Source organism: Hippocampus guttulatus, chromosome 13 (assembly GCF_054856545.1).
Source record: "Hippocampus guttulatus isolate MCC_2025c chromosome 13, RoL_Hgut_1.0, whole genome shotgun sequence".
NCBI classification, from domain to species: domain Eukaryota; kingdom Metazoa; phylum Chordata; class Actinopteri; order Syngnathiformes; family Syngnathidae; genus Hippocampus; species Hippocampus guttulatus.
In genome coordinates this window covers 3,501,681-3,522,945 of record NC_141273.1, presented here as the reverse complement: position 1 = coordinate 3,522,945, position 21,265 = coordinate 3,501,681, and the positions used below count along the sequence as shown (strand labels likewise).

Genomic DNA, 21,265 nt, shown 5'->3' with positions numbered 1-21,265 from the left:
CGATAAAAATCATTTTGGAACATGATCTAAGAGGAATTCTTATCTTTTACAACCTTTTTATGCTCTGCGGAATCACGCAGACACATTGATAAAACATTTACAAGGTGAGTGGGGTGCCGTTTTATTGGACTCAAAAGCTTAATGTTTTCCTCATCCTTTCCTGAGTTTTGTCCTTTACTGCAAAAAAGACACAGCTTCATCATTTGAAGTGTCGGCGTCAACACTATTTTTGTGCTCTCGGATCTCACCGAGACGAGCCAGAAGCCATGAAAATGAAAAGGGAAATCGGTTTGATTGGTGGCGTGGCATTTATTTCGGGGACCATGATTGGATCCGGGATATTCATGTCACCGCAGTTTGTGCTGGCCTACGTGGGAAGTCCCGGAGCGAGTTTGTTGATCTGGGCCCTCTGTGGAGTTGTGTCCATGTTTGCGGCCATGTCCTACACCGAACTTGGAACGCTTATTCCTGAGTCCGGCGGCGAATTTATTTACATCCTACGGATCTTTGGGCCTTTTCCTGCTTTCTTTGCCGCAATCACTTTCATCGTTGTTGTCAGGCCTTTTGGCGTTGCTGCAGTGGCACTCGGCATCGCAAAGTATGCAACTGCTCCCTTTTACGTTGGATGTGATCCCCCGCAGCTGTTGGTGAAGTGTGTTGCAGCTGTGGCCATACTGACCGTTGCCATCATCAACGTCATGAACGTACGGATTGCTGTCAGAATCCAAGTTGTCTTCCTGGTGGTCAAGGTCTTAACATTGCTGATTATTGTCATCGGAGGAATTATGGCACTCACACAGAGCCAGCGAGTCCTTGTGCAAAACTTGAATGTTGACGATGCATTTAAGGGCACTCGGTACTCCTTTGGCACTCTTGGAATGGCTTTTTATCAAGGACTCTGGTCATATTCTGGCTGGTACAATTTAAACTATGTCATTGAGGAGCTGAAGAAACCCCAGGTAAGACTGTTAAAAAAATGTGGATTTTACATGAAAGTCATTGTTTCCTTATGAATCAAAGCACTCAACAAATGTCATTGTGATCTTGTGAATTACCACATGAAGGTTCCACTGGACAAAAGTTATTCACGTAATTGCAGTCTTTTTCTTTTTTGCTGACATTTATTTTATCGATGGCAAACAACACCATCATAAATCAGTTGAAAAGTAACAACTTCACTGCGTGTGAAACAGGGCCAGTAAAATTCAGGTCATAACACTTCTTGCCTTTGAAGCACTTTCTCATATGTGAATTGGGAATTTCTCCATTGCGAGACGAATAAAGGTTTTCTTTCTTATCTTATCTTCCATCCATCCATTTTCCGAACCGCTTGATCCTCACTAGGGTCGCGGGGGGTGCTGGAGCCTATCCCAGCCGTCTCCGGGCAGTAGGCGGGGGACACCCTGAATCAGTTGCCAGCCAATCGCAGGGCACACAGAGACGAACAACCATCCACGCCCACACTCACACCTAGGGACAATTTAGAGCGTCCAATCAGCCTGCCATGCATGTTTTTGGAATGTGGGAGGAAACCGGAGCACCCGGAGAAAACCCACGCAGGCCCGGGGAGAACATGCAAACTCCACACAGGGAGGCCGGAGCCGGAATCGAACCCGGTACCTCTGCACTGTGAAGCCGACGTGCTAACCACTGGACTACCGGGCCGCCTTTATCTTATCTTATTCAAAAAAAAAAACTTCTTCCAAATCAGATCATCCTTATCAGATTGACTTCAACCTCATGTGCAGAGGCTCAATTGAGACAATGATAGTGCGCACTTAAGAAGAGCAGGTCTGAATACTGATCTCAATGCTTCAGTGTGTGCTGATTTGATTTCAAAATGTTAAACAGTTTCACTTCAACATGGAGTTCATCAAAGAATTCCAAAATAGTCGGACCGATTTTCGACCAATCCAGGGTGTAGTCTGCCTTTTGCTCAAAGTCCGCTGGGATAGGCTCTCGCTCCTCATGAATCTAACCAGGATAAGATGCATTGAAAGTGAGTGGATCGATGGACTGTCCGAGGTATAAACACTCATTTGGTTACAGAAGCTAAGAACAGAAGTATGCGACACTATGGAAAATCCCCAGCCAGGCGAAAATTTGCAATTTATGGACCAAACTTTACAATATTTCATGGTAATACTCTCTGAAGAAACAATATTTAATGGTGAATCTTCATTATTTTTGTTTATGTTTTTGTTAGTTTTTACACATATTCACTTAGCTGGCATTTGATGCCTGCAAAAAAAGCTGGGACAGGATCATGTTTACCACTGTGTTCCATCACCTTTCTCTCAATATGCTTTTGATCGACCGGTAGCTCGCGGACTAGTCCCGAGTCGATCGCGATGGGTGTAGATGAGGGGGGGAAAAAACAAAAAACAACCCAATTTGTGTGTCTGTGCCTGTGTTATTAATATGATATTTTTTTGTCCTAGTGCACTCTTAGCATCCAATCAGTCTCACTTTCACAAAAAGTATTTTAAAAAAATCAAATTAAAAAAAAAAGCAGATCCCCTCTTACCTCCGATGGCGCGTGACCTACATCACGGGAAGCTGTTAACAGTTAGCAGTATGGAATTGCAGCTTCCGATCAGAACCGTTGCACTTTTATGATGATGATGATTATTATTCTCATTCAGTGTTTGTTTCATGTACAATTTGCTGAGGGCACTGGTAAAGAATGGCAATCTGAAGGGCCGAGAGAAGCATTTTAAAATGGTACACGTAAGCTACTGTCGTGAATACACTGCAAAAGTTGTAACACATGCAGAATATGGGTGTATTTTATCTATATATAAATGTGTGTGTGTATATATATATATATATATATATATATATATATATATATATATATATATATACACACACAGTATATTTATATAAAATCAGTTTGAATCAATTCGGGCCTCTTCAGCCGTCATCGGAGCACGCTTAAACAAATATAGACTTCAGAATATATACAGGCAATACTGTATACAAATGAGAGCCGGACAGTTACGTCACATGAAAAAAAGGTGACAAACAAGACAAAATCCAATCTTATCTGTCCTGCTCATAAAAGTTGGTATGTGTGGGGAGGCAGGATAGCCACCCCCCAACCCCCTCTTGTCCTCAGCCTGGCCTTTCTTATCGCACCAGCACCATAAAAATTCAAGATTGCGGTTCCTTGTGATGTTAAACATGTTTGCTGGAAACTCCGTCACAGGTGGGTGCGATTAGAAAGCAAAAAAAAAAAGAAATAGTACATCACAGTATGCAAATTCTTCTACACCACTCTAATCTGGTTAATTTGCAATTAACCTCAGAATCATGTTTTCTGAATGTGGGAGGAAGCTGCAGAAGGCCACGTAGCAAGACTGAACCAAGATTCAAACTCCAAAGATCAGAACTGTGAAGCAGATGTGCTCACCATTTGGCCAGTAAAAATGAATGACAGGATCTAAAATTAATTCCCCTGGCGTTAAGAAAAATATATTAAGTGTTTAAGTGTGGGATAAAGTTAGAAATATGTCGAACGATCCACTTTTGCCAATGTCTCAATGAAACAACACGCATGTACCGGTAATCACATTTAATAAATAGAAGTCTCACTCCTTTCTGTCATGGTGGATCTGTTTGTCACCAACAGGTGGCACTGTAGGGCTCCTACAGTGGCACACCTGTTGGTCAGGATTCCCTGCCCATCCACTCCGTATCGGGTCATTGTTTGCGTTTATGTCATGTTTTTTTTGTTGTTGTTGTTGTTGTTGTTACTTTGGTTTTAGGACTTTGTTTTGGATTTAGTTTTCTCAGTGTTTTCTGAACACATTTTTCAGACCACTCTGCTTTTGCTTGCTTTTTGGGGACGCCCACCACCACGTTCATGACACGTTCCTTGTGTTCTTTCATCTGTTGCAGGTGAATCTTCCGAGAGCGGTTGTCATTGCCGTCTCGCTGGTGACTAGCTTATATCTGCTGGTGAATGTCAGCTACCTGACAGTAATGACGCCTAAAGAGCTCATTTCATCCAGTGCAGTGGCCGTCACATGGGGGTGAGTAGCAGCACCCGACGAAGATGTTTCACTTCTTTAATTTGATTTCTTCTGTAAAACATGAAAAGAAGTTTGTATATCTAAGCTTCACCTACAGTCATGAAATATACAGTCATTTATTTTTAACCAGTCGTCAGTGAGACAATGACATGGGCTTGAGTTTTTCGAAAAACAAAGACACAAAATGAACTGTGGTCCTGAGCTCACCCGTATAAACCACTAAATTGCGCGATCTCGGGCCACCCTGGCCGACACTCTTACTTTTTACATCCATCCATCCATTTTCCGAACCGCTTGATCCTCACTAGGGTCGCGGGGGGTGCTGGAGCCTATCCCAGCCGTCTTCGGGCAGTAGGCGGGGGACACCCTGAATCAGTTGCCAGCCAATCGCAGGGCACACAGAGACGAACAACCATCCACGCCCACACTCACACCTAGGGACAATTTAGAGCGTCCAATCAGCCTGCCATGCATGTTTTTGGAATGTGGGAGGAAACCGGAGCACCCCGAGAAAACCCACGCAGGCCCGGGGAGAACATGCAAACTCCACACAGGGAGGCCGAAGCTGGAATCGAACCCGGTACCTCTGCACTGTGACGCCGACGTGCTAACCACTGGACTACTGGGCCGCCCTACTTTTTACATGTCAATTTTATTTTGAAACCAATCTGGATACAATAACTACATAATGTTAACTGCTATATTTAATTTATTGTGATTTACAGAGCTCAAATTTTCAGAATTGTTGTATACTTTATGTATAATATGATGACTTCCGAGATGTTACAACTATTTTTTACTTTATTTCACAATAACTTCTCTGAGAGCAGTAAAGAAAATAAGAAAGCTATCAGTGGTCCTTTAGGGGTGGCCCGGTAGTCCAGTGGTTAGCACGTCGGCTTCACAGTGCAGAGGTACCGGGTTCGATTCCAGCTCCGGCCTCCCTGTGTGGAGTTTGCATGTTCTCCCCGGGCCTGCGTGGGTTTTCTCCGGGTACTCCGGTTTCGTCCCACATTCCAAAAAAATGCGTGACAGGCTGATTGAACACTCTAAATTGTCCCTAGATGTGAGTGTGAGTGTGGATGGTTGTTCGTCTCTGTGTGCCCTGCGATTGGCTGGCAACTGATTCAGGGTGTCCCCCGCCTACTGCCCGGAGACGGCTGGGATAGGCTCCAGCACCCCCCGCGACCCTAGTGAGGATCAAGCAGTTCGGAAGATGAATGATTGAATGAATGGTGGTCCTTTACATGTACTGTGCACTTAAGCCCATTTGGGGTTCCGACCCTTTGCTCAGCAAACCTTGTGGAAATTATGTGGTGAGGAAACATTGCAATGAACCTGAAACTTTTCTACCCACAGAAACAAGGTGTTAGGATCATGGGGGTGGATCATGTCATTAGCTGCAACTTTGTCAACTTTTGGGACACTAAACGGATCATTCTTCAGCGGTAGTCGCATATCCTTTGTTGCTGCACGTGAAGGACACATGGTGAGAGTCTAGCTGTCCTAAAATTAAGAGATGTTTTTCTCCACAATTAAAAGCAATTGCCTGGTGCCTTCATATTCTTGCTTCCTGCTGCAGAGAGTGTCGACCTGCCTGCCGCTTGGTCCTGCTTTTTCTTGCATTCTTTCTGATGAAAAACTCGTTTTAAAATTTCAGATTTTCCGTGATACTTTTTACATTGTTGGGACTGTCCATTCATTTGCAACACCGCTTATCCTGAAAGGGGGGTTGGGGTGCTGGGGCATATTCCAGTTGACTTGGAGCAGAAGGCAGCGTACACCCTGAACTGGTCAGTCAGTCGCAAGGCACTTATAGAGACAAATAACCATTCACACCAAGATCCACACCATCACTGAGTGGGAACCGATCCCACGCTGCCCGCTCACAAGTCAGGCGAGTGTACAACATTATTCATTAACGCCTAATGACAGCATGAGCATGGCCTGCAAAACACAAAACAGCTATTAGCAATGAAGCAAGATGCCTCCTTTCTCTACTGATGAATATCACAAACTCCAGAAGATGGCACAGCTGGAGACAAAAATGCACCACCTCTGGATTATACAAATATCACTTTTGTATAATCCAGATCTTAAATAAGTTTTGTTTTTCCAATATCATCAAGTCATCATGCCTTTATGGCAATATCAATCGATGTCATATTCATTCCATTTGTGTGGACTGCGTTCTCAGTCATCACTTTAGAGTTTGGCGCACTCCAGCGTTCAAATTGGAAATTACTTTAAATCAATTCCAAATTCAAATTGGATAAACTGCCTATTCCTGGGAGTTAACCGTTAACTTATTCATTTATTTCGCAATAAATCCAACACCATCACTTCATCTTAACATGGCGCCCCTGTTACATGATTTATATATTTTATCTTAAACCTCGGCTCAATCCAACAGTGCACATCGTAACACTGCATTGTGAGGTGTGTGTGTGGTTTTAACGGTTATTAAGCTTTAAGTTTCACATGAGAGCTCGACATTCTCCAAACATAGCATATCCTTCCAATGACTGATTTCAAGAGGGTTTTTTTTGTTGGTTTTCGCATTTCAAACGTAATCAAAAAACTAACGTGGCGCTCCAAAGAGGTGATTGAGTTTATTGCAAGCAAAGCCAATTTAAAGTCGTGTGTCACTCCACGTTGTTGTTCGATGCAAAACTGGCGTGTAAAACAATTGATTAAGCAACGAATATCTGCCAGCTAAAATGTTATCACTCAGTAAGAGGCAGGCATGCTAGCCAAAATTAGCAACGACGTTACGGTAAAATATAAACCTTCAAACAGCCCAGCGCATTGTATCCACTTATCGGAGTTAATGGGGTCCGGGATGAAAAGTGAAAAACCACTCGTGCTGGTCATTGGTCAATGTCACGCAGGGAAGCAATCGTGTGCCTTGAATGAGTGCCCGTTGCATATACAGTACAGGCATGTACAAAACCTCTGAGTCGTTCTGCATTTTATTTCTGAATACAGTACTTTGGGAAAAAAAACATGAGGTACTGAAGCCGCGATAAGTGAAGCGCGATTTCGCGACGGATCACTGTACTTAAATTCTTAAATGGTTCCTCTTACTAAGGACACAGGAAACAACAGTACATCTGTGGTTAAATGTGAAGCTCTCTCCAGGATGCTAACCAATTGCATTATGGGCAATCCGAAGACCTCGAAGCACTCGATACAAGCCACTAAAAAGTCACTTGTCTATAATTTGTCCCCTTTGCAAATAATGTTGCTCTGTTGTCACAGTTGGGACTTGTGAGGGAATAACGTATTGTGTGTGGTTTCTAGCCAGAAATTCTGTCCATGGCTCACGTGCACAGACTGACTCCATGTCCAGCCCTCATTTTCACCACTGTTGTCTCCTTGCTGGTGCTCATCCCCGGAGACTTTCAGAGTATTGTCAACTTCCACAGGTGAACACAGGTTCGGAATTGAAACCCTTGGAAACAAGCACATGGTACCTTTTTGTGTGAACTGAAATCCATCTTTCTTGTGTTTGCAAGTTTCCTTGCCTGGTTTTTCTATGCCACTGCATTGTCTGGCCTCCTCTACCTTAAGATTAGGAAGCCAGAGCTCCCAAGGACATATAGGGTTAGTGCCATCTACCACCTTACCATCTAACCCAGGGGTGGGCAAACCTTTTGGCTCGGGGGCCGCATTGACTTTTAAAATTTGACAGAAGGGCCAGGTCAGTACGAGCTATGGTACATTAAAAAAAAACTGCATTTGTTGACAGTCCATATCAAACATCAACAGAACAAAAGCATGAAAGTACGGTATTAATATACTTTTTTTAAATGACAAAAGTGTTGTTGATGACCTATTTTAGCCTGTGCATCGCTGTATTGCTTTAATTTATATTTCACACAACATCCCAACTTCATTGGCATTGGGGTTTGTGAAATAAAACTATATACAACAAAAAAACGAAAGAACGAATGATACACAGATTGATGACTCTCCACATCTGTGCTCTTTTCCTTTTTTTCCGTCAGGTTCCCATCATACTGCCCATACTGGTTCTCATCGCAGCAGTATTCCTCGTGCTGGCCCCCATCATTGACGATCCTCAGATCGAATTCCTTTATGTGATTTTATTTATCTTCAGTTGGGTCCTCATCTACATCCCTTTCATTCATTACAAGCTCTGCCCAAGCCTGTTGACCAAGTTGACCATTTTCCTACAGCTGTTTTTACAGGTCGCTCCAGCAGAGAAAAGCTGTGATGCGGACTGAAAGACTTTCTTTGGTTTAAAAGGATTAGCTTACACCTACTTAACAACATAATCAGGGAGCTATGATTAAAGGTGTGAAGTAATTTCAAACAATTCCAAATGAAATATTTCTATGCCACAATTAACAAAATACATTAAATAAAGCATGAAATAATTTCTATTTTGTAAATTCGACAACGTAATCGGGTTTTTTTTCTTCTCTGAAGTGAGATCTTGGCGAGTGACAAACCCGGAAGTGTGATGTCATTTTAAGGGCAACAATAGAAGGGCTTAACATGGAAAGTGTGCAAAGCCAGTCAGAAATCAATTTTGAGTTGATCCAGGTGTTTGAAAAGTTGCAAGAAGAGGACGCTGTTGGGAGTATGTACGGTATGTTGGACCCGACATGTACGTGCCAGATGCTCAAGATGCTGAAAATGTTGTGCCGAACGTCTGGACATGAATTGGAGAGGAGACGCATTGAGAATGGAAGAACAGTTAGCTTTTTGGGTTGCGGTTATTGGCCTAGCGTTATTGTTTGAAATCCGATGCTCTGCTGTGCTGTCAATTACGCATGATTTTGATTCTATTTAAATATATTTTGCACTTGTTATAGCTCAAACATCAAAACATTGTTTCCTACTAAATAACAACATAAACAATTCGAAAAGGGCATTATGAGTAAGAGTTTGTTGCAAGAAAAAGACTTAACCGATGCATGAACTCTTCATGCACGTCACCACCACACTCCTTTCGCCCGCAAGCTCATGCACCATGCATGTAGGATCGCCGCACTGTATACAAACACACTCACATGATGTGTGGAGTAAGTTCTGATTAAAAACACTCCTGCTATCTCGTGGTGATTTATCAAACTGAAATCATTACCAAACTTACTCAGGAGTTGCGAAAAGCCCTTTATTATTATTATTTTTTTTATATGAAAACATAAAAACTCCAAAAACGTAATTGTACGTTTTGGCATTTGAATGATATGGTTTTTGCAAATGTAATTTTTACGTTTTGGCATTAATGACTTAAAAAAAATCTCTTCAAGTTTAGGGGTGTTTGAGCACCCCCCGCGGCCCGGTAGTCCAGTGGTTAGCACGTCGGCTTCACAGTGCAGAGGTTCAATTCCAGCTGCGGCCCCCCTGTGTGGAGTTTGCATGTTTTCCCCGGGCCTGCGTGGGTTTTCTCCGGGTGCTCCGGTTTCCTCCCACATTCCAAAAACATGCATGGCAGGCTGATTGGACACTCTAAATTGTCCCTAGGTGTGAGTGTGGGTGTGGTTGGTTGTTCGTCTCTGTGTGGCCTGCGATTGGCTGGCAACTGATTCAGGGTGTCCCCCGCCTACTGCCCGAAGTCAGCTGGGATGGGCTCCAGCACCCCCTGCGACCCTAGTGAGGATCAAGCGCAGGGGTGGGCAAACTTTTTGGCTCGGGGGCCGCATTGACTTTTAAAATTTGACAGAAGGGCCAGGTCAGCACGAGCTATGGTACATTTAAAAAAAAAAACTGCATTTGTTGACAGTCCATATCAAACATCAACAGAACAAAAGCATGAAAGTACTGTAATAATATACTTTTTTAAAAATGATAACAGTGATGTTGATGACCTATTTTAGCCTGTGCATTGCTGCAGATGGGTTGTGATCAGACCAGTAGAAGCAGAGCGATACAGAGGTCCTAGGTGGTCGAAAAGACCCCCCCCCCCCTCCCCCGCCGCCCCGTGTTCTGCAACTTCAAGTCAATGCGTCACCTGGCGGTGAAAGGCCTGTCATTACAAGTCCGATTGAAATGAATGCAATAATTCACATCGAACCTTAATTGTGGACCAACCTTCGGCAGGCCGGATTAAAAAGACCAACGGGCCGTAGTTTGCCCACCTCTGATCAAGCGGTTCGGAAAATGGATGGATGGATGAGCACCCCCCCCCACCCCTCCCCAAAGTGAGCTAGAAAGCTCTCAATACCAATGAATCCTTGTCTCTGAGTCATCACACTTTTTTGAGGCATTGAGTTAGATGTCAAAACCATTCTTTAAAAGATGTTTTGTCTTTTGTAGTTTACAGCTGCATTCTTTATTTCAGAGTACTTTTTGTTTCCACTTTTTAGAGAAGTACAAGTCGGCTACTTGAAGTGATTGTTTATTGGCCCCAGACAGATGACATTCTTCCTAGGCGACACACTAATAGGATCACAACTCCCAGATGACTGAGCTTCCGTCTTGCAGTGGACGGTCGAACAGTAAATAAATGCACTTATAATCAAACCCAAAAGCTCATATATTAAAGAGACTAATATGCAAAGAACATTTGCGCTATGTCATGATTCGGTTTGGGACCAACAGGTGGCACTGTAAGGCTCCCCCTGCAGCTACACACTTGTTGGTCGTTAGGTAATTAGTGCTTTAAAAGGACTCCCAGCCCGACCACTCATGGTTGGGTCATTGTTTGTTTGTTAGTGTTTGCTGCTGTCATGTTTGTTTCAGTCATGTTTCGGTTACTGTTATGTTTTAGCTTTAGTCATGGTTTTTGTTTGATACTGTGGACTTTGTTTTGGATTTAGTTTTCTCTGTTTTAATACAATTTGCCAAGTACACCCTGCTCCTTCCTCCTGATTGCTTTTTGGGGTCCACCACCACTATGCAACGTGACACGCTATACATTATTTAGTTTTCTTAACTATTACTAAAATGTAGTTTGTTATCATTTAAAAAAAGAACACTCTTGTTTATATTCTATTTCGTGAACGAAAGTCTTTTCAATTTAGTTTTCGTAATTTGATTGGTTTTCATCGACTCGAATAAGACGATACATTTTCTGTACATTTAAACACCAACTCAGATGCTAAAAATGATTATCCATTTTATTAAATAATGGTTATTCACCAAAATGACCCAATGAAAAAGAACATCTCATTGTACAAATTACACTTGTAGACAAAGTATTGTTTGACACGAAAAAAGGGAAGAACGGGGTTACAGACACACAGTGGATATAACAAAATCTACACACCCCTGTTTAAATGCTGGGTTTTTTGAGCATTTAAAAAGACCAAGACAAATCATTTAAAAAAAACATTTTAATCATTGATTTGACCTTCAACCTGTACACTTCAATTGAAAAATAAGGAAATCTTTTACATCTTTGAGAGGGCAAATAAAAATAAACAACGGAGATGATGTGTTCAGACTTTGCCAATCACATTAAAACTCATGTCAAATGGGAGTCGGCACACATCTGTCACCATTTAACGTGCCTGACCAACCCCTACGAAGTTCAAATGTTCCAGGTTTTTCCTGACTTCACACACACACACACACACACACACTCGATCTCATTTTCTTTCATCAAAAAACTTGACATTTGAACAGGGATGTGGATTTTTTTTAATCTACTTGGAAGTGTTATTTTGATCAGCACGCCACATTTTTGCATAGCTGTCATTATACAGTAGTTGACACATTTTATGACAAATACATTGATTTTGTTCATGTTCATCAACTTCAGTATTCTATTGCCTACTTGAAAGGGGACATACTGTATATGTATTTGACTTTTTACTTTCTTATACACTGGGACCCCCCCCCCCCTCCCCTCCACACGCACCACACATACTGGGATGGGCTGTGCCTACATATAGTCGTCAGAATCTTCTAAATTTAGGATTACAACTGCCAAAAGATTATTACAGGAGGCGAACCAAAGCTGCAATGACAGACCACGAGTCCTGCTTGCCTTCGTTTTGCATGGCACAGATTGTTCAACATTGGCAAATAAATGTTATGGAATATTTTTGTTGATAATGAGTAGACAGTACATAATTATTTATATACAGTAAATAAATAACATATTTAAATAGACCTACTGTTCTTTTCATCAGATCAGTAATTAGTTTAAACTCGCTAATTGATGTTTGGCCTTGAAAGTCCTCATTGTGTAAAGTCTATTAACCACCTCCAAACAAGAGTTTTTCCACCCATGACTTAGCTTGGCTGGGCAAAAACCAAACAAACAATCAAAAAAAAAAATGCAGCATTTACAAGTGACAGCTTGATCTGCCACGTTAAATGAAAAGTTCAATTTGATGGGTTGGCGATGCCTCTACAAGGTAACATTTTTCACACTGATCACCTTTCACTCTTGCAACAGCTTGCGTAGCTCTAACTCCTTCGCTCTGCCTCCAGTCAATATGATATTGAGAGTCCACAGCATGAAACATAACCGTGCCCCAGAACAAATTCATTTTACGTGGAGCGTTACAAGTGTGCTACAAATTCTCTTCCTGATACTGATGGACGCTACAGCTTCGTGTTTGCTTTCAAAACTTAGCTTGTAGCAGACGTGTGCACATTTTCAGCATGACGTCTCTGATCCACTGGTGAAAGGACACTTTGATCCTCTCCTCTTTAATATATAACTGCTTCAGAGAACAAAGTGTATGCAGAAAAGTGGTGAAGATTGCACGACTGTCTGTGTCCTATGTGTTGTGTTGTGTTATTTTTGTTATTTTGACTTCAAAATGGCGCCGCGTGAGTGGCTGCCTTTCCAGCAGCTCCGATATTTTGTTGTTCTACTTCTTCCTTTCATAACTTTGCTGCTGTGAATCGGGAATTTCTCCATTGCGAGACTAATAAAGGTTTTCTTACACCTGGCTGGGAACGGTTTTAAATTATGTGGGTTAAAAATGCATGTCTGATTTAATTAATGTCCTGAATGTTTTGTTTTTTACCCGACACATTATCGAAGAACATTTGCCATTAGTCACCACCACTACCCCCGAAAATATTGTCCCTTTCATCAGGTTCTGAGATTGCCAACAGAGGGGAAAACACTTCAAAAATTGTACAAACCCCAATTCCAGTCAGGTTGGGGTGCTGTGTAAAACAAAACAGAATACAATGATTTGCAAATGCTCAACCTACATTCAATTCACTAAACCACAAAAACACGATATTTGAGATTAAAACTGGTGGACGATTTTTTTTTTCTTCTTCAAATATTCTCTTATTTCAAATGTCATGCCTGCAACACGACCCAAAAAAGCTGAGAGAGGAGCATGTTTACCAATGTGTTACATCACCTTTCCTCTGAACAAACCTAAATCAGCATTTGGGAAGCGATGGCACTCTTTGTATGTGGAATTTTTCCTACTCTTGCTTAATGTAGCCGATAATTTAAGTTGCTTACCAGTCCAGGGTCTCCGTTGTCGTGTTTTGCGCTTCATAATGCGCCATACATTTCCAATGGGAGACAGGTCTGGACTGCTGGCAGGCCAGTCTGATACTCGCCCTCTTTTATGATGCCGCACTGTTGTAACGCAGGCAGAATGTGGCTAACAGATGCTCGTTCACATGGCAGTTTTTAATGCAGTGCTGCCTAAAGGATCCAAGTTCACACCGCATTCGCGTTGGTTTTGGCTTTGCCACTTATATGCTGAAATTTCTCCAGATTCTTTTGATGTAATTATGGACCGTAGAGCATGAAATCCCTCAATTACTTGCAATCCTCAACTCAATTTAACTCATTTTTTATTGAGCACTTCAAAACAACCACAACTGCATACAGAGAGTTGTAAAAGTAAAAAATTGGACATATAAAGTCTTTTGTTGCCTCTGTTCTGTTTTTTTTTTTAACCATATCGCAGGCATCTAATACAAAATGAGATTATTTGCAACAAAACTAACATTCATCAGTTGAACATTAAATATTTTGTCTTTATCCATCCATGAACAGGGTCGCGCATTGTAAAGGATTTGCAAATCATTGTATTGTTTTATGGAGCATCCCAACTTCAGTGGGATTTTTTTTTCTTTTTTTGCTTGTGGTTTACTTCTCTGTGCCGTTTGTAGGCTTTTGATGGTTATCAGATGTTTCTTCACTGCTCTGATCACTTCTCCCGATCCCCTGTGACACTTGATGGTAGAGTATGTGAAGCCGCTTTGCATTCACATCTGCATCATCTGCCCCCTCACAGCAGCGGATCCATGGCTGAGGAATGGCCTCTACGCCATAGTGGGCTCCAGCGATAGCCCCAGCCATGCAAGCTATGGTGTCCGTGTCCCCTCCCAGGGCCAAACTGTAGGCAATTGTCCGCTCCAGGCCACCGTAGTTCTCTGGAAGGGATTCCCTTGGTTGCAGGCAATGGAGAACACAGAAGATGGCGGTTGGTACTGACTGGAGTGCTGCAATGCCATTACCTGAAAAAAGGTTCACATGAATGGGGAGGATGGAGAAAAAAAAAAAAGTCTGCACTACTTACTTTTCAGACTCACATTTTTGACAGTATTCAACAAGGTATTCTGATTAAGATTGTGTTTGTGGAATATGAATTAATCAGCAAATTCCTGCTATTTTTATCCATCTCTCTCAGAGGCAGCCGTTTTACCACTTGCTGTCGACTGAAAATGACATCACAGTTGCTCAGAGCTCAGGAAACGACCAATCACGGCTCAGGAAACAGGACAGCGCATTCACACAGGTCAGAGAACTCTACTCAAAAGAACACATTTGTCCAAATCTGTGAAAAAGGAGTTCAATTACAGAGTTGAATCGCAACTTGATTCTGTTGTCATTCTAAGTGTGTACTTCATCCATGCACTGCATCACACTGTTAGGGGGGCAAAGCAAGCAGAAAGAGCCGGTATTTGTTTTTTTGGGGGGGGCTTTTCCCAATTCCAACTATTTTTGTACATTCTTTTAAGCTTCTCATACATTTTTCTCATTGTCCTTTCAAGTTATATTTAAAGTTGTGTTGAAGGATTCAAGGAATTTTGTGTAGCTTTACACAAAATTTTGGACTGGTAGCACTGGTGTGACCAGCTTTTTTAAGTTGGTCGCACCAACAGAGGGGGGAAAAAAAAAAGCACAAAAAAGTCTCAAAATAAACTCAGCTCATTATGGGGTTTTTTTGTCTTTAATGGAAGGGTACCAAGAATTGAACGCGATTTGTGTGTGTGTATGCATGAATAGACAGACCAGTGCTGGATATATGGATGGATTTGAATAAAGGTTTTCTCAGATTTCCTCAAAAGTAAATTTAATATGAGTACTGACCTAGCTCAGAGATGACCTCCTCGATGGTGACCTTGTCCATGTCCATCAAATCTCTGACTCGATGAAGGCGGTTACAGAATGGCTTCTCTGCTTCTTTAAGACTGTGCCAACACACCAAGGGGTTACAATTACTTCCAATGACGGCCGGTAATATTGCCTCTTTTGTGCTGAAGCATGTATAGTGACCTACATTCTGGCATCACTCCGTGAGACCTCATCACTCTCAACTTCCTCCATTTCTGTGATGAGCGTGTTGATGAACGTCTGTGGCAGGTCCAAGGCACCCTGCAGTGCAAGGTGTACTGCTAATGCTTGCAGCACTGCGCCATTGTAGCCGAGGGAGCAAGAGTGAGTCAGCAGTGCACCCAGGCGAGCAAACTAGCAACACAAGAGAGAGAAAGTTCATGATGAGAAATAAAATAGAAGGGAACATATGGACATTTGACTTTTTAAAGTCCAGGTACAGAAGAGAAAAGAATGATTAAAAATAGTTTTAACGAGTGTGGCGTACCCCCTAAAATTACATTTTTCTCTTGTCCGCCCCATGACCAAATTGAATCTTAAATATAACGGTTGAAATGTATTTGAAATCTATATACCTATAGGTATATATATATATATATATATATATATATATATATATACCTATAGGTATATATATACAGTATATATAAAATTCAGCAAATAACATTAAAAAAAAAAGTCGCCAATTAGTAATTCGTTTTTAAGTGAACTGCATTAAGTAAAAATGTTCAGCCTACGGAAGAGCCTTATATTGTTCTTTTTTTTTTATTTAGCTATATTTCGTCTGAGTAAAGATATGTTCTATCGTGAAAAATTGACCTGATTTTCTTATCTTATGGCGTCATACATTTCCTGTTTAGCGTCTTGTAAGAAAGCTACGCAAGAATGACTTCATCTCTGTGTCTGAAAGCAAGTACAGCCTTTTTACACCTTTTTTGAGTCATCTCTATGCTACATAAAAGTGCAAAAAAATCATTGATGTTATCATTGGAGCAGGCACAACACGACACCAGGGCGAGGGGGTGCTATGGTCCCATCAGAAACCGGTGTTAATCCATGAAAGCCCTTCCAGCATTTTATTTTACATTATAAAATATTTGTATTCATTTGATAAAGTTTAGAAGCCATAATGCTCCGTCCTATCTCTTCTTTCTTTGTATGTGCTGCACCTGTACCATGTGTTTGGGAGGGGAAGGTTGGAAGTGAATCCTTTATTTACTTAAAAAGAAAAAAAAGACATGCTCTTTGCAAACCTTTTTAACATTAGCTGCATCAGGGAAGGCCAGTGCAAAGGGGGCAGCCCTCATTGCGCCACCATTCCCAAAAGAGCCCCGGCCATTAAACTGATCCCTGGCTGGCTGGTACACATCAGTAAGGTGAGGAGATGCCAGCTTCTTTAACACCTGGATCACTCCAGAACCATAACCTCGACCCGGGGATATGCTGTACTCCTTTGCAAACCTGAATCAGCAAGAAATGTATATGTGGGGATTAAATCAGAGCTTGTGGTTAACTTGACATATTTGGGGGGGGGAAAAGTGTTTTAACACACAAACAGTATGTGGTCTTTTTGTTTACCTGCGAGCCATGTCATGCTCATCAAAACCAGCCCGGGTGAGCAGAGACTGGACCACACAACTTGCCATAGCTGTGTCGTCACTGTATTCAAGGATACCTGAAAGACACATGCACACACAGAATTATGTGAATTATACACAGCATGAGTGTGGAGCGGCAAGAGAAAAAAATGTGTCTCACGTAAAGGTGTAAATCAAGTCATGGATGGAGGTGTTTTCCTACAGTCGCATTTTCAAAGCTCTGTTCATCCATGTTGGACAAGCATGCACTACCTCCACCTAATTTCTACATTATATAAGAGTTTGGGATTTTTAAAATTTTCTGTAGGTTTTATTTCATTTTAACTTCTTTTTTAAATTCGGTTAGTTTTTAGAGCAGGTTTGGTAGTTTTCATGATTTTTTTTTTTACCCTCAGAATGCTTTGTTGGAGCTTCGTCTCTATTAGTTTTGGCTTTTTTATGTATGGAGTATTTGTCATGTGCATGATTTAAAAAGAAAAGGTCACTAATTATTGCTCAATGATCACATTATGCTATAAAAGGAATGAGACTAACAACTTCCTTCATGAAATGCACAACAGTGCAATTAACAGAGTAAAACTACTTTAAGTAAAACTAATTCAAACTACTGCCATTCATTGTTTGCAGCTCGCAGCATAGACTAAAATAACATTTGACATAGCCCACAATGTTATTCTTTGGGCCGGTGGACAAGGCATCAAAACGGAGAACCGAAAATTTAGAAGGCAAACGATTCCGGGAGAATCAGAATATTAGTCCCGGTTCCTATCAATTCTTGAGAGTCGATGGCCAACCCTATATCCCCACGCTCTCCAAAATTATTTTCTCATTGGCTTTCCACGATTCAGATAGGTCACCAACTTTGGTTTCAAAATTTCACCAAAAGGGGAGAGATTTTCATGCATGACTGTTGTTTTTAAGGTCAATTGTGAAGTAAAGTGGCCAGCCATCTTTTACAATACAATACATGCTGATTTATATAGCGCTTTCACAACAGCGGCAGCTGTAACAAAGCGCTTAACAAAACAGTTAACATTAAGTAAAATAATAAACACAACACATAACATAAAACACGGACAGTCGTGCAGTCCTAACCACTTTTCCGTCACACGCTTTGTTGTTTGAAGCAGTTTGAGATGAAAGAGGACAGAATCAAAGTGTCCTTTAACCAGTGGATCAAGTCAAGTCAAGTCAAGTCAACAGTATTTATAGAGCACTTTCAAACAGCCATCGCTGCATACAAAGTGCTGTACATGGAGCAATTTAACATGCACAATAAACAGTAAGACAAATCGGTAATAAAGGCGGTAGAAAGCACCAAACAGTAAAACCAAGAACAAATCTAAGTCATGCTGAGTCGAATGCCAAAGAATACAAGTGAGTTTTGAGGAGGGTTTTGAAGATGGGCAGCGAGGAGGCTTGCCGAATGTTTAGTGGGAGGTCATTCCAGAGAGAGGGACCAGCAACAGAAAAGGCTCGATCCCCTCTGAGCCTCAGTTTAGTTCTTGGTACTTCTAATAAAGTCTGGTCCACAGACCTGAGGCGCCGGGCAGGTGTGTAGGGGCGGATGAGCTCAGAGAGGTAAGGTGGCGCGAGATTATTCAGAGATTTGAAAACAAATAAGAGGATCTTGAAAATAACTCTAAAACGAATGGGGAGCCAGTGAAGGGATGCCAGAGTAGGAGTTATGTGCTCCCTCTTACGAGTACCAGTCAAGAGGCGAGCGGCGGCATTCTGGACCAGCTGGATCAGAGACGTCATGCTCAAAATGTGCACACGTCGGCTACAAGCTAAGTTTCAAAGTCAACAAGAAGCTGAAGCATCCATTGACGAAAAAAAGAGATTGGGTCATTTCTCCTGTGCCATGGAAATCCGCCATCCAAGCGGCGACTCTCGGTTCCAAATACGCATCGGCGCTCTGCGCCGACGCTCATCTCTCCTCATCCTCAACTTCAGCAGCCATCCATCCAGCCACACCAACGCCGACTGTCCAACAGTGCCGACATCTCCACTGAACAAAACGGGGTTGTGAAAAATGCTGCCCATTACAGGCGCAAAAAACACAAGCGCCCCAGGTCTGTCCAGCACCGACAGTCAATGGCGCAGACATTCCTCCCAATCAAAATCTGTGCTGGTACAGGCGTGCTGCCGACAAGGCGCAACCACCAAGCACAGATACTTCTCCTTTGACGAATGTCGTGGCCAACAAACGCTGAAAACAGTCCATATCAGGTCCACACGATGAAACAACAAACAACATGTGACAAAACAAAAAGAACAAAAAAGCAAGGTTCTTGAAGAGCACTTGCCGACGGCTGCCTCCTCGGGCGCCATCTTGGAATTTTTTTTGAGTAATACTCAGCTAAATAAATAGTTCAGCATAGTTTTGTGCTATTTGTTGTTTACATTAGCTTGAAACACTGAGGTAGCAACTCGTACAATCCGAGGAGGATAATTTCCGATTTTCCACTTTTCTGGAATGTAGTATTCCCCGTTTCATCCCCCTAGATCCAGTCAAGCGTATGCCAGTCCATTTCTTTCTTGCATCATCACAAGATCATGTTTCGGCCAATGTCTTTCAGACTAAAGTTATTTCGGTCTGACACTGGAATTGAACTTTTGTGTCATTTTCAGCGGCCGATTTCCAGGGACTTCGAAATTTGTATAGGCCCGTTCCGGGCCGGCGTCTGAACGTAGCTGCTGCTGGTACGGCACAAAGTTGAGTGGCGAGGGACCACTGTTCATGTCAAACTCTGAGATGGTTCATCCTGTGCATCTATGTGCCTTGCACGGGGAGAACGTGCAATCTCCAAACAGATTGGCCGCAACTGAGATTGAAACGGAGAACGTGAGAACTATGAGGCAGACATGCTGACAAATATCAATTAAATAAACAGAAAAAAAATCCAGTTTCCACTAATGCTCAGTAACTGATGTCGACTCTCTGACAATGTGTTAACTGCTGATACAATTTCACAAATGTACACTATTTTATGACACATTTGTGAACGCCTTAAATGGATGTAAGCGTTGTGCTTATTCGAATTATTCTTTCTATTGAGTAGCATCTGTGGGTTTACATAATGTTGTGGCACTCACCATTTCCTTTCGTCTCGTCTTCCAGACTGTTTACGTGCCGCAGTACATTCTCCATGGGAACCTCCTCAACTCCCTCGAACTCTCCGCCGACGCAGTCGCCCAGCACAGCCGCGACCAGTGCTCCCCTAAACCGGGACAGAGACGTCGGGCCCGCCGCTGCCACCACTGCTCTCGCCATTCATCCGCCGGTCACCAAACGTGTCTGTGTAATCGAAAGCGTAAAATAACAACAGCGAGTCGTTGGCGCGCATAAACGACAAATGACAATTTTAAAAAAAAACGCATATATATTCAAACGACAACAAATGCTGCCTCGTCAGTCTGTCAACTACTTCCGGGTAATGACACGGTATCATTTGCAGATGGGAAGTCAAGACGGACACACCAAAGATAATACAGTGAATTAAAAGAATTGGCACATTGTAGCAATGTGATTGAAATACATCAAAACAATTAATGAACAGAAGTTGTATGTGCGTGTGATCAATTTCACGAATAAGGTATGTGATTTTGTTGGAACAAAACACAGGACGGGTATTTTTAGAGCAGTTCCTTCATGCACCTTTTGCACATTTTTAAGGGTAGTATTGCCATCTGCTGGACAGGAGTCGTTTACGGTTCAAATCACGAAAATTCTGGCAAATTCAATAATTTTTGGGCGATTACAATAAAAATCATGGATTTTTAGTTGTACAAAAACTAAAAATGTTTTCCATAAACAGCAGGCAACCAAGTTTAGACGTTATTCTTCATCAAATCAGTGTCAGGTAAGTCTGTCAAGTGAGTTGGTTGCCTGCAGGAATTTTTCAAGTCCAGCAGGTCCTTTACTTAAAGGAGGGGTTCTTTAATTTTACATGTGTGGGTTGATTGGAAATAATTTATTTAGTTTAGAAAAAGGCATAAGAGCTGAATATTTCACCTGTATATTGATATACAACACTTTTGTGGCAACCTTTTCAACACATGGGTCCGTCCGTCCATGTTGTCTCCAAGATGTAATGTGTTATCTCAGGCTAGGCAATAGACACACATTGGACAAATGAGGAGGACACAAAGAATAACTGCCATAATGCAAAGCAAAAATTTGCAAGGGGTTAACCAGAAAGAGCAAACAAGGTCCACACTGGAATCATATTCCACAATTTCGACAAAAAGTGCAGTTTTGTCAAGCCACCGTGTGCACATCGAGGCGCGAGTGTACCGTGACCATTTCAGTGAAGAAA

General features: G+C 42.0%; 2 protein-coding genes and 1 long non-coding RNA gene across 4 annotated transcripts; 2 read left to right on the top strand and 1 right to left on the bottom strand.

Moving 5' to 3' along the window:
• The first annotated feature begins 257 nt into the window (after positions 1-257).
• Positions 258-8,287, top strand: LOC147195980 (b(0,+)-type amino acid transporter 1-like). Its single transcript, XM_086127424.1, has 6 exons — positions 258-959; positions 3,904-4,037; positions 5,397-5,526; positions 7,341-7,465; positions 7,556-7,643; positions 8,048-8,287. The coding sequence occupies exons 1-6, from the start codon at positions 267-269 to the stop codon at positions 8,285-8,287; spliced, it is 1,410 nt and encodes a 469-aa protein (XP_085983550.1). The 5' UTR covers positions 258-266.
• Positions 8,288-8,592: 305 nt separating this feature from the next.
• Positions 8,593-20,303, top strand: LOC147195978 (uncharacterized). 2 transcript variants are annotated; one of them, XR_015102637.1, is made up of 3 exons: positions 8,593-8,655; positions 14,639-14,746; positions 20,068-20,303. It is a non-coding gene; the product is annotated as an uncharacterized LOC147195978 (long non-coding RNA). The 2 variants fall into 2 exon arrangements; XR_015102636.1 differs by lacking the exon at positions 8,593-8,655 and having other exon boundaries at positions 14,461-14,746.
• Positions 11,330-20,220, bottom strand: adprs (ADP-ribosylserine hydrolase). Its single transcript, XM_086126804.1, has 6 exons — positions 20,043-20,220; positions 16,924-17,020; positions 16,599-16,806; positions 15,512-15,699; positions 15,322-15,422; positions 11,330-14,465 (listed from the first exon to the last, which is right to left on the bottom strand). Exons 1-6 carry the CDS (start codon positions 20,218-20,220, stop codon positions 14,095-14,097), a joined length of 1,143 nt encoding a protein of 380 aa, XP_085982930.1. The 3' UTR covers positions 11,330-14,094.
• Positions 20,304-21,265: the final 962 nt, after the last annotated feature.

Excerpts from the sequence above, each read along its gene's own strand:
- LOC147195980 (XM_086127424.1), top strand. The coding sequence starts at position 267 with ATGAAAATGAAAAGGGAAATCGGTTTGATTGGTGGCGTGGCATTTATT. Across the intron at positions 4,038-5,396 it reads GCAGTGGCCGTCACATGGGG|AAACAAGGTGTTAGGATCAT; the intron begins GTGAGTAGCAGC and ends TTCTACCCACAG. Across the intron at positions 7,466-7,555 it reads AGTATTGTCAACTTCCACAG|TTTCCTTGCCTGGTTTTTCT; the intron begins GTGAACACAGGT and ends TGTGTTTGCAAG.
- adprs (XM_086126804.1), bottom strand. The coding sequence starts at position 20,220 with ATGGCGAGAGCAGTGGTGGCAGCGGCGGGCCCGACGTCTCTGTCCCGG. Across the intron at positions 17,021-20,042 it reads AGACGAGACGAAAGGAAATG|GTATCCTTGAATACAGTGAC; the intron begins GTGAGTGCCACA and ends TGTGTCTTTCAG. Across the intron at positions 14,466-15,321 it reads GGAGGTCATCTCTGAGCTAG|GTAATGGCATTGCAGCACTC; the intron begins GTCAGTACTCAT and ends ACCTTTTTTCAG.